This window comes from Rhinolophus ferrumequinum, chromosome 5, assembly GCF_004115265.2.
Source record: "Rhinolophus ferrumequinum isolate MPI-CBG mRhiFer1 chromosome 5, mRhiFer1_v1.p, whole genome shotgun sequence".
Lineage (NCBI taxonomy): Eukaryota > Metazoa > Chordata > Mammalia > Chiroptera > Rhinolophidae > Rhinolophus > Rhinolophus ferrumequinum.
The window spans coordinates 29,370,298-29,383,889 of NC_046288.1; the positions used below are offsets into that span (position 1 = coordinate 29,370,298).

The 13,592-nt window shown below is 37.1% G+C and overlaps 1 protein-coding gene across 1 annotated transcript in view; it reads right to left on the reverse strand.

The window, feature by feature from the left end:
• The window catches only part of GC (GC vitamin D binding protein), a 36,292-nt gene extending 22,918 nt beyond the window's left edge, over window positions 1-13,374 (reverse strand). The window contains exons 1-2 of the mRNA XM_033106458.1: window positions 13,235-13,374; window positions 36-105 (exon numbers count right to left, since the gene is read on the reverse strand). Of these exons, the coding sequence (XP_032962349.1) occupies window positions 36-105; window positions 13,235-13,292 (128 nt within the window). The 5' untranslated portion in view covers window positions 13,293-13,374. The remainder of the gene's footprint in view (window positions 1-35; window positions 106-13,234) is intronic.
• Between the last annotated feature and the right edge of the window lie 218 nt (window positions 13,375-13,592).

Genomic DNA, 13,592 nt, shown 5'->3' on the forward strand with positions numbered 1-13,592 from the left:
GTAACCAAGAGAGTGAGTGAATACCTCATACTTACAAAGATGTGAAGTCATCTTTTCCCAGACTGGTGAGTTCCTTACAGACTTTATCCTTCTCATAATCTCGTCCTGGGAACCAAAAAATAGAAAATTTTGTATTTATTCCCTTTTAATGAATGTTACATTAAATACATATGCATAAAGGAATCCTTCACATGACTTTTCTGTAGTGAAAGTAGCATTTTCTCAATAGCTACATACGATTCCATTTTGGCTGTTTTATCAAAATGGATCAGAATTTTACAGCATGCTACAAATTTTAATGGACAATAGGAAAAAAGAGTGAACTAGCACTGAAAGTAGATCAGTCAAGAGTCAGAACCTGGAAATTATTTTCCTGGGTTCCATCTTATTATAATGCTAAAATGGGACATTTTATCCCTCCCTTCTTTATCTCAGTTTTAACTAAGGCCTTGAAACAAACAAGAACAAACAAAAAATGGGGAGTGAAGAGTTAGTCTCATTATGTGGGACCTTAAAGGAGGTGTGTGAGAGTGAGTGTTGTGTCACGCTTGCTCCATTACCCACCTCCAGACTCTATAAGTAAAAGCTAGGAATTCAGCTGAGGGAAAAGATGAAAATTAGGCAAAATAGTTTTTGGAGAAAGTTGGCAGTATGGTGGATTTGGAGGAATGGTGGGGAGTGCTTCCCCTCACTTCAAACATAGTGAGAGGGACTTCAAGGAAAACACTCAGATCTTGGTAGTTTTCCCTTAGAGTTTGGGGTACAATGGAAGGTGTCTGATTCAGACTGGAGAAATCTAAAGAGTGAGTGGACTGATTCAGTGGCTTGAGGAAACACAAGAGAAGGTTATCAGTGGGAATTCGTGCTGTGGCTTATGGACCTAATATAGATAAAGCAGGAGAGCAAGCTGGCCTGGAGCTGTCTTAAATGTTCCCACTCCCCTTCTCCCCTCTCATTCTCTCTCCCCCCTCTCTCCTTTCCCTCTCTCTTTCCCCCAGTCTCTCCTCCTCCCCTCAAAAAAGGGCTATCTAAAGCACAGCAGGGCTGCCAACAGTGGGACACCTCCATTACAGAGGCAGACAATTTGAAAATCAGAGGGCCAAAGGAAAGTTTTAAGGTGCCAGCTGGATGTGAGAGATCCCCAGGGATAATGGGAAAGGGATCTCCAAAGAAGCCACAAACAGAAAATGTCAACATGGAACATCTCCCATAGCCAGAGGACAAAACACTAGTTCACAAAGCTGCCCACTGAATCGGGTTTTCCTGCTACTTACTTCTCCTGCTAGTTTCTTCCTTCCCTGTGTTTGAGGAGCCAAAAGCAGCCTAGAGTATGAGGAAGGAGAAGAGGAGAGGAAGCAGAGAAAAAGAGAGGAAAGTGTGTATGTCTCCATTTCCCACTATAGGCAACTGGACTGAAACAGGCCTGATCTGGGGGCGTAGTTTCAACTTTAAGCAAATTTACAAATTGTTGATTAAGACAAGCAGATAGTCCCACATCTATGATGAGGTAGTTATTTCGAGCTTCAGAAGGACCAGCGGACTTTTTATTTGAGAATGAGCAAAAAAAATCACAGTATCTACCCTTTAGTCCATTCACGTGACTAGGAAGAGCTAGTTTGCACAGGAGGAGATGAGTTTTCTATTGTTCATGAAACCCACTTGTTCAACACACCTATTCCACACATAACAGGGTGGACACATGGAAGGTAGTCAATGTTTTTCTTCCCTGATACGTATTTTATGCAAATAAGTCTTGGAAAATTTCTCATACTTTATATCCTTTGGGAAAAAAAAAATGTAAGAAGTATATAAATGGCTCTGTTTTTGTTCTGAGATAAGTGGTTTTAACTTTTAGTAACTTATCTTCCTGGCATGAAATATTTGAAAATCCATCTCAGGTGATGTCAGTTGCTGTCATGCCTTTTTACCCCCAACTGTTAGGGAGGTCATCACCTCCCTAACAGTTACAATTCTGTGGAAGAGTGACAGTGCAGAAGCCAGGACAGGAATTTTTGTTTTATGGTTTGGAGGGCAGGATAGGGTGGTGGTGGTTGGATATAGGCTAAAGAGGTGTTTCTTCTTCTTTTAAGAAAAAAAATCTGTTTAGGATTTGTTAGATTGAATGGTGAGAATTGCCTGTAGAGGATGCTGTTGCTCTCTGTATCTTTTAGGTGGAAAACGCAAAGTATGTTACTGAGGTGAGAAGAGTCAGAATCGAGGAACAAAGACATTCTTAAGCAATACTTGGTAGTAAGGGACCAACTCAAATACCATCAAAATCACAGAAAAAACCCCACAGGTTCAAATCTCACATTATCTTGGAAACTAGAACAAACACAGTAGGATTGATAAAGCGAATAGTCAATGGAGTACAAAAAACCACTTGCAGCAAACCTCTGTTATATCTGAGAACCTTCACATCTAGTACACTTTCTGGAATTTATTGACTAGTTTACAAAGTTGAATATTGTCTGTTTCAAAAGGTCAAAATAAGGCAGAAAATTTTCGTTAATTATTAATGGCATTCTGTGGGATTGGTGATTAGGACATAGAGGGGAAGAATTTAAGGTAGAGCTGTGCCCTGTAACATTAGGCTGTCAATAGAGTTGTTTTGTGTTGTTCTTAAGGTAGAGCTAGGAAAAATGGCTGCCAATAGATTTTGGTTCAATGTGAGAACTTTGCTGTCACCATGATTAAATAATATCTGAAATGATAAACAGCTTGAAGAAGTGAGTTTGTTTTGTTACTGGAAATGTTCAAATGGGTTTAAATAATCATATATATTAAAGACTCCTGATTTTAGTACAAGATTGTATCTTCTTGATCTTTAAGATCACTTACAAGGGATTATAAAATAATCTCTTTTAGAAGTAGTAAGAAATTATATGGAATCTTTTTTCCCCAAGCTTACTGTGTTTACAAAAAACAGCTCTAATAAGAATCTCTTTCTGTTTTTAATGCATTGGAACTAACTTTGTTTAATAAAATCTCCCTATCAAAGTGCAAAGATTATTTTTGTTAATACTTTTGATTGTAGCCATTCAATAACATTTAAAGTGAGAGCCCATATGCAAAAGGGGCACCTCTGATGGTGAACGTTTTGAGAAGTATTTTGTTTCTAGCCTTCCAGGTTCAGATTTCTCACTTCACCAAAAAATTAGTTTTCATTCAGTGTGTTGCAGGAATGTGTGAGTACTTGTGAATGTAGTGAAAATGGCCACTACAGATTATCCCTTGTTAAATAGCTTTAATTAAATCAACTGCTTGTGTTTGCACAGAAGTACATTAGAATCCACAGGCATTATGTGCAGCTTTAGTTAGAATACAAAATTATTAGAGAAAAGTGGAAAACTAGATTGACTACACAAGACTTAAAATGGTTTTGGAACCATTTTTTGCTTCAACATTCAGCCTTGGGCATGACAGAAGCCCAAAAGGGAGGCATTGAGAAAGTTCAGAATTAAAATACAAGGGTAAAACCACTCGTACAAAACCAATCTGTAGAGGAGGCTGTTGCACCATGTATCTTTCTGTTGGACTGAATTGAAATATATTTCTGATTAAAAAAAATCATTAATTCATTTATCCAAAGACAACATATACAGCTTACAAGGCTACGCAAATATGTTAATCATTTTCTCATCTTCCAAAAAACAACAAATACTGAAGTTAATTTGCAGTGTGATTGTTTAAAATTGATTTCTCATTCCAAGGAATACTGCTTAATATTTTTTTCATGCCAGTCGAGCTTGCTTTGATTCATATGATTAAATCCTATCTTGAATGAATTGTAAATGACATACTTTGTTCGTTAATGTGCTGTGTGGTTATAAAGAGGGAGGTCTGGACTTTGACATGGTCTCTGTAAACATTGCATAATCTTAGTGACACTGGTGAAGTCTTTTTCACACAGTGACATCTCAACAGTAAATATTTACAAATTTCATTAACAGAATTTTTGCTTTTTGTAATAGCATGTCTTATTTCTATTTGTATTGTGAAATATTCTGATAAGCCATGTCTGATTCTGGACTTTTGAAAACAAATGTGATTTACTTTCAAGAAATCTTTAGTGCTCATGTAACTCACCTCTCCTAACACAGCTGACAATATTCATTCATACATGCAACATACATGTTTTGAAGACTTATTCTGTGTGAGGCATTGGGTTCAATGTGGAATTATGATGGAGAGCAAAATGGACACATCTCTGCCTTTATAGAACTTTCAGTCTAGTGGGCTGAGTCAATAAGATACTCACTGTCTTGGTATAAACTTTACTAAAATAAGTATTTTGAATGCTTTAACTTTTGTTAGAATCTTCCTCTAAAACCAATTTGGTCACCTAGAGAAGCTGTTTATATACCATTGAATTGGATACATGCTTATACAGAATCCTAGGAACTGTCTTAAGTTGCTATTTCCTATTGTTTTCTGAAGAATCATGGGGTTTTAGAGCTCTGTTGGAATTTTATAGTTTTGCAATTTTATTCCTTTGGCATTTTATTTCTGACAGGCTCATCTGTATCAGAAAAGGTCAGTATATTTGTTTTTGATTTTTTTTTAAACTTTACCTTTTAAGAATATGGTTTGCAGTGCTTATTCAAACAGTCAGGCTAGATATTGGTGATTTCAGAGTAGTGGCTTTCACTTAAGAAATTAAACATTGCTGGACTGGTTTAGGAAGCCAACCTTATTATTGGAGCTAAACAAAATGGTTGATATATCACTAGAAACTCTGTCAAGGAAGAAGTGACAATTGAATTAACATTTATTTCATTTTCAGGCTTTTAAAAAAAATTCCCTCTCCATTGATATTTTTAATCATATGAAGCGTTAATATGGCTTTTCATGTTGATACTAATGTTTGCTGTCAGGTGTGCAGTTTTCTGAGTCTGAGTCACTGGAAAGAAATTCAGTTCTTTAAATTACTAAACCTAGAAAGGTAAGCAGTTTGGCAGAAAGTCTCAGTTCAGTGCTCTGGTTTCTGTAGAGACAGGTATATGTAGTAACTCACTAGATATTTGCTAACAGATCTTAGAGAGGAGTACAATACTAATTATGTTTCCTTTAAGGAGAATTGTCTTATTTTCTGTGAAAGTTCTTTCAATGCAAAGATCATATTGTTAGGTCCCGAGTGCCTGGCACAATTCTGGACAGATATGAGTATTCAAAAAGCCAATTCATTAAGCATTTCTTATGAAATCTGAAGAAAGTATTATTCAATAAGGAATGGCAAAATCATATTTCCATATTGTATACCTTTGAGCTGATAAAAACAGGAAGAGGTGATGATTCTGCTTCATTAGCTAACCATGTACTCTATCTCTTAATTAAAACAATTCAGAAAATATTGGACACAGATAATTTTCTTTCACTGTTTCCTATCAATCCACACATCTCAATAGCTATTAAAACTGCATAATTTCCATATATACACTTAATCCAATGACAAAACTATAATGTTTATTTTTATCACTGTCTCTATCATCATACATGGCTTTTGTCAAGCAGATCTCTTGAGCCCTTTAAATGCCTTTTTAAGTCCAGCAGATTACACCATAAATGGCATTATTTTGTATATGGTAAATTTCTTTTCAAAGGTTAGTGACCATTTTTTTTTAATTATAAAAACTATTTGTATAAACTTTTTATAAAGCTAAAACAATTCTATAGCACATAATTATTATGCTGAAGTATTAACAATTTTTTTTTTACTTAATGGAATGCAATTTTCTAATTATGAAATTCCAGTGAGAAACTGAAGACTCATTATTAGATACTATCCAAGACACCAAGGATAGCAAATACAAATGCCCTTAGGATGTGGGAACTGTGTAACTTAACATTTGATCCAAGTGAAGAAAGAAAAATGCCCAGTATTGGTTTCATGGTTCTACTTGAAAAGGGCCAGTCATAATTCAGCTCCAGGTCATTGTTGCCACATGAAAATTTGGCCCTATTGCTACATCTTCTCATGCTTTTGGAGAAACTCAAAATCTGGATTTTTATGTGAAATCTTCAGATTTTAAAATGTTGACAACAAATCAAGTTGAACTTTAAAGACACCTTGCTGACTCAAACCACACAGGCCAAAGAAAATATCCATGGCTGTTTTATCATGATTATTTCATATTTTATCATGACTTAGGGATGAGATCCTGGATCCAGACTGCCTGGATTTGAATCCCTGCTAATAGTGAGACCAAGGTCAAGTTCTCTATCCTGTCTGTTCCTCCTCAGCCTTCTCATTTGTAAAACAGAGACAACTGTATTTCATAGGATTGTTGTGAAGATTCGATTAGTTAATTACAATGAGGTGTGATCAAAACATACAGTGAATGTTTAAATTCAAAAAAATTTATTACATTAAAAGACACATTGCCATTAATCCCCTCAAAATAGTTCCCCTTGCTTTGAACACACTTATCCCATCATTCTTGCCACATTCTGAAGCAGTTCTGGAAGTCCTTTGTGAGTGTCTTCAGTTGTGCTGTTGTGGCTGCCTCAATGTCCTGAATCATTTTGACTTTGGGGAAGAGCCAGAAGTCTCACAGTGCAGATCTGGTGAATAAGGTGGATGAGACACACCGTAACGTTTTTATTTGACAGAAGTTGCTGTGTACCAGAAGCGATGCGTGACACGGAGCGTTGTCATGATGGAGGATGTTATATGGCACACTTTAAAACATGCCTTCTCTCAACCATAGCTCACATCCGACTGCAGCAAACAAGTTGAAACTTGTCACACACTGTTACTAAGTTTCAATGTGCCACTTCCCGTATTGAAGATCCCTGCCTTTCCGTTGGATGGCATTTGGTAACAGCATTCACTGTATTTTGTGATCACAACAGAAAACCTCCATGTCACACAACACTTCTGGTATAGAAATTTCGGTCAAAAAAACATTACAGTGTGTCCTCCTCCACCGTATTCCTCAGATCTGGCATGCGACTTCTGGCTCTTCCCCAAAGTCAAAATGACCATGAAAGGAAAACGTTTTGAATCAATTCAGGACATGGAGGCATCCACAACAGCACAACTAAAGACACTCATGAAAGTGGACTTCCAGAACTGCTCCAGAAAGTGCCAAGAATGATGGGATAAATGTGTTCGAAGCGAGGGGGAGTATTTTGAGGGGTACTGATGGCAATGTGTCTTTTACTGTAATAATTTTTTTTACTTAAGCATTCATCATACTGTTTGATCACACCTTGTATATGTAAAATGCTTAAAACAGTGCCTGCTCCCTCCACAGTAAACAGCATATACTTGTCAGTTATTATTACTAGCTAAATCGAGTCAGTTTGTGATTATTTTTATACATTTGCATGAGACAAATCTCTATTGACCATGTATACCAAGAGTAAGTTACTATGCAAAAGAAAACTCTAAAGTCACCAATCCTTAAGGAAACGAAGTCTGGAAGTAGAGATAAGTGTACAACACTAATAGTGATCATTGCCTCAGGAGAAATTGAAGCAAAGCATTCTGAAATTTTAGAACGGAAGAGGGCTTTTAGAAAGCTTCATGTAAAGAACTATTATATTAATTGAGCTGGACCATGAATGATAAGTAGGATTTTAACAGGAGTAAATGAATTAGGAGAGAATTTTACTTGAAGTTGGAAAATCACAAGTCATGTCTAGGGACTAATGAGTAGTTGGATAAGGAAACTGGAGTATGGGACTTAAACACAGAAAGGCTTGAGAGTCAAAGTTTTACTTCTTTTTTTAAGATAATAGGTTATCTATTGAAATATATTCAAGTAGGGGAATGACCAACTCAAGCCGTGTTCAAATAATAGAAATCTTGGATTTAAGATCAATAGTACCTTCTCCATAAGGCTGTTATATGAAACATGTTAATCTATATAAAAATGCTTAGCACATCTCCTGCCTAACATGTGGTAAACACTCAATGAATATTAGCAACTGCTCTTATAGTAAAATCCAGCGATAATGTATTGTATCAGATTTTATATTCTCTTATGATATAGATATATGATTCCTCTAGTCCTCACACATGATAGGCTAAAGTATTTCTGGTCAGAGGAATATGGAAAAGGAGATAAAAATAGAAAACTCCCAGGGAGCAGGGACTTTAGTTAATATGTACCACAGTCATTTCCTGGCCAACTCTCCCAACTTCATTGGATCTGACCAATAAAATCGTAGTCTATCAACAATGAGATGCCTTGACTCAATGTTCCTTTTCTTCAGGAAGTCCCAGCTAGTCACAGGACCCAGAAGCATACCATACTACATTTCTACTGCTACTGTAACAAACTACCACAAGTTTAGTGCCTTAAACAACACAGATTGTTGTACCTTACAGTTCTATTGTGTAATCTGACACAGGTCTCAGGGGGTTAAAATCAGTGTGTCAGCAGGACTATGTTCCTCTTGGAGGCTGTAGGGGAGGATCCATTTCCTTGCCTTTTCTAGCTTCTAGAGGTGGCCTACATTTCTTGGCTGTAGGCCACTTTCCTCCATCTTCTAAGCCAGCAATTTTGTATCTCTCTGTGCCTTTTTTTTTTTGTCACCTCTTTTCTGCTTCTCTCTTCCACCTTAAAGATCCTTGTGATTCCATTGGTCCCACCCAGACAATCCCAATTGTTTTTCTACTTTAAGTTCAGCTGATTAGCAAACATTCTTCCATCTGCAACTTTAATTCTCTTTTGTGATGTAACCTATCCTATCCACAGTTTCTGGGCATTAGGATGTGGACATTTTTGGAGGGCCCTCATTCTGCCTACCACACACTCATTAATATTTAAGCCTGAGATCACACCCACCATCAGGTGACTCTAAACAGAGATTAGAATTGGGGTGGATTCATATCAGACAGCTTGATCCCTAGAATCTCACCAGCCAGCTATACATACTCAAACCCATTATTTCATTAATCTCACAATGGTGATTCTGATTTTTTAATGTAATCAATTCATTTTTGGACTCCATTTATTACATCATGTCAAGTTTTATATTGTATTTTAATAATAATTAGTTGGGCAAAGGGTGGGAGGCAGGGATTTGGTTAGGAAGACATAATAGTCAGGTAAAGGGGAACAAAGGCCTGGACTAGGACAGTGTATGGAAATGTAAATGGAAACCTAGTAGGTTTGAGAGGCGGTGTTCACAGACCGAGAACCAGGCATATGAGGAAGGTAAAGGGGAGATACAAAAGGAACACTGAGGAAGTTTCTACATTAGAACGCTATGTACAAAGTCCGAGCCATTTCAAGGCTGAATTTTATAGAATGTGGAAATGATTGAATATGGATAATAAGATGAAGAAAGAAGTCCAAGAAGGCTTTATAGGATTGAACATAAATAACCCAGATATGATGGTGTCAGGAAAATAGGGAAGTTAGAAGACAGAGTTAGTTTCACGGGATAGGGATGATGTGGCGTTTGGACCAGTTATGGATGATTCATAGTAAGCAGCATGAGTTTCACTTAATTCCCCCTACACTGGTGATAGTGACAGGTATTTCCCTCTTATACTTGGTCGTACAGTAGCAAAAGATTTTAGCTGAGGTAACTCAAATAAAGGCAGCAATGCAAGTGATAGCATTATCTTTGTAAACCCAACTAATTAGCATAAAATTCTGGTTCTGCCAGAATTCTACATTTTACAGTTTACATTTTAATTCATTACAAAAAACAAATGAACAGCTGGTGATAAGGTAAGGTGATGAATGCTAAAAAAAAAAGGCATGGTACAGGAATAGAGAAAAATGGAGTGGTACGTGCTATTTGAGATAGGTTAGTCAAGGAAGCCTTCTCAGTACATGAAGTTGGAGCAAACACCAGAAGGAGGTGAGGAAGGGAGCTAGATGGATTATCAGGGGGATCAGTGATCTAAGAGGAGGGAGGACTAGTACGAAGCCCTGAGGTACAGAGTTCATAGAGTATGGGATAGTGTGGAGGACAGCGTGGGTGCGGCACGGTGAGCTGGGGGAAAATAGGAGAAAGAAACGTTGCAGTAGGCAGAATTAATACTGGATACTGGATACTATCATAGATAGTAGAGGAGAGAGTTATCGATTCCTTTTAGGGATTTCTTTATCTCCTTCCTATATCGATTCATCTGTGGCCTTTTAAAGAATGTGCACACTTATCCCTACACCACACACAAGTTGATGAGTGCACACCAGGCATTGCACATTGCAACGATGAAATGTGATATTGTTATTGATGTCCAGGAAGGTTAGCATTGCTTTTGATGACGAAGTTAGCTACTTTTCTGGCTTTGGCTCCTTTTCCTTTCCCCTCTTGGCTAAGACTCTTTTATGCTTTTACTCTGGATTCTTTGTGCACTTGGATTGGACCATGTTTGTTCTTAGCTCAGGACTTTTACACCTGAGTTCCTCCCACTTCAAACTCACTTCTAGATCTTTACGTGGCTGTCTTCTTTTCATCATGTAGTGCTCACATTCTACGTCTTCTCCTCAATAATCATATGTAGGTTTTACAGAAAGCTTATAAAGTTATTTGGAAAAATAGAGGGGATATCTACTTATCCTAAGTTATTTCTCTCTGGCATTCTGTACAGCTGTGTTCCTGAACCAAACTTAGGACAGCTTTGTTTTTCAAGTGGTAACTGATGAAGGGGCAGGAAACTTGTAAAAAAGAGAAACAGTGATTCAGTGGTGGTTTGGGAGATTGGGATAACCCACATTGTCTACGGCTGTTTTGACAAGCAAGTGGAAGAAGGAAACATAGCTCATCCACCAACCCAAAGGGGGCTTTCTTTCTGTTGGGTATTATTTAGTAAAACTGTATGCTGAGAATGAAGTGCTTAAAGCAAAAATGAAAATGTTCATAGTAAATGTCCTATTCTTGCCAACAGCTTGTATAAATTATAATGGTTTATTTCCTGTTAGCATTATTTCTTTGATAATTGTATAGTTGTGTCAGCAGTCTTTGTTACTTGTGTTTTTTTTTTTTTTGGGGGGGGAGAGAAAGATACATTGCAGATTAGTGCTACTTACATTTCAGTCCTGGGGAAAGAAGCCAAGGGGAGGCAACTGGCAAACACTGCCTTTTTGCCTTTCAAGGGGTAGCTAAAGTGGATGTTTCCTTATGACACCACCTAGATTTGGCACATTTGATAAGCCCTTCTCTCCCCAGATGTGAACTGAATTCCCAGGGCGGCTTGATTAAAGAGGACTGGCCTAACTGGCGTTGATGTTCATGTTGAGCGACAGCAGTGTCAATTTTCAAAGAATACTTTCATGGGGTCTTGGCATTTTAGGTAAAAGCCAGTGTGCTTGGGGAATTCTGAGTTAAATAAGGTTTCTTTCTGGTAGGACTGCTCAGACAAAACCTTGGGGACAATAAAGGCATTGATTGTGAACTAACCAAGAAGGACTAATGCATGTTTTATTTCTTAAATGTGTTTGGCCATATAAAGTTTTTTCCAAGACAAGTCTTGAGTGAAATATACTTTGGAAGAGGTGTTCTAAACAAATGCTGTAGACGATCAGTTAGCTCTCCAGAACTGTAACAGGCAGAGAGAGCTGCAGCCCAAACCAATCCCTCACCATCCAAAGCTCTCTCAACTCCTTTATCCATATACTTTGTAACTTCCTGCCAGAGGGCACATGCCTAGCTTCCAAGTGAACCACTAACTTGGTATTTGGGTCATGCTCAGGCCTTATAGAACAGAGGACTGATGGGTCAGGAGCATCATTTCCAAATGTTGAATATTTGTTGCTTATAAATGTCTGTCTCAGATAATATCATCAGACCTATGGCACATGGGTAATTTGAAGTTCATTGTGAAGTTTAGACTTTTAAGGCAGCTGGCTTGAGGTTTTTAGCATTCATTTCATCAGAGCCAGAAAATACAGAAGGATGTCGAAACAGAGGTTGCAGAATAATCTGCTAGTTTTCAAAGGGCACCGTAACTCTTCGAGGTGAGACCAATGTACAGTTATTGAGTCCGTAGTCCAAAATGGTCACTCATGTCCCACATTATGGAGTCCACATATAATTCCAGCACTGGACCTTCTCTGTTTTGGATATTCTGAACTAAACCTGCTTCAGTAGGATTTTTCAGGTTCATATCTGCTCCAGGGAAACCTTGGACAAAAGAGTAAGCTTGTAGGGTTTCTTGGGTCTTGGCGTATTCAGAGGTCTTGTAAGGGACACAATTTATTTTACTTATCTATACCCCATATCTCAGACTTTGTAGTCTTACATAAAGAAAGATCCATAGCTTATTTAAGAATCTATGGGTGAATAAGACAAAATTTTAAATTATTTGAATGATAAAAGTAAGATCAAGGAAAAGTGAAAGTAAAAAGAATAAGAAAATGTCCGCAGTAAGATTATTCATGTTATAGTTAATACCAATAATTTCTGATACAGACGTAGTACACGTAGTTTATTCCAATGGTTAAATACATTATTAATATGAATACTAATGTATGATTTGGATGAGATTCTTAACTGAAAGCACTAAATGAAAGTTAATTTTTCAAAGCAGGATGAATGCAGATTCCCTTAGAAGCATTAAAGAATCAGCCAGGAAAGTAAATTGAAACTGATTATAAATTTTGCAGCATGGGAACTTTCCACAAAGTTATATGCATAATTTCAGCCTGTATCATTTAAAAAGGTTTTAAACATTGCTAAAAGATGGAGATGCCATTTGAAGAATAATCTTAATAAAAAATATAGCTCAATTATCTTTTATAGTTTCATAGCTATTGAATTATTTTATTTGGGATATTTTAAAAACGATAATGCATTTCCAAATATTACACATACAGGAAGGATTCCTTGAAGAGGATCAAAGAAATCTCAGTTAACCTCATGCATCATTGATATGGTATATTATGCTTTCAATGGCGATAAATATTTGAAGTCTGAAAAAATGCTCAGTGATGTTTCATAGACTCCATTTGCATTATCTTTTAACAACTAAAATATTTCTAATTTCAAACCATTCTCTCTAGGTTTCAAAAAAGCAAGGAAGGCTAACTGACAAATTATATAATTTTTCTTTCTTTCATGAGATTAACTTGATTTCTTGGCTATTCCAATTGAAGGCTACATACCATATTTGAGCTCTGACACGAGTCTCTCTGATCCTTCCCTTTCTCCCCAACATATTCACAAATTCTCTTGTTTATCACCATTTGTATAATTTTTTAAAACGGTAACAGAAAATTAGACTAGTAAGAGTTCTCATACATAGTCACACCACTGGAAGTCTTACCTCTCTCTAGAGCATGCACAAATGCTACAGCCAGCAGGAGAAACGGCACCTTCTTCATTTTCCTGCCAGCAAGTCCTGCAGCACTCCTGTTTCCTGCAGGTTACCCAGTGAAAAATGCAGCCCAAAGTAATCAATTCCCTTTTACTATTTCCCAACTATGAACTAATCAATTATTAATCTCTACACAGAAGAAAGGGCAGTCATCCTTGGCCCACAGAGATAAAATAATATCAATCAAGGCAAATAAACACCCTGGGGAAAATGCAGTGACAAATCTGGGAGACTTTAATCATTAACTTTGTCAAACTTGAAAAGAGTCAGAGTATACACAGATTATTTTCCACTGCTGCTTTTTACT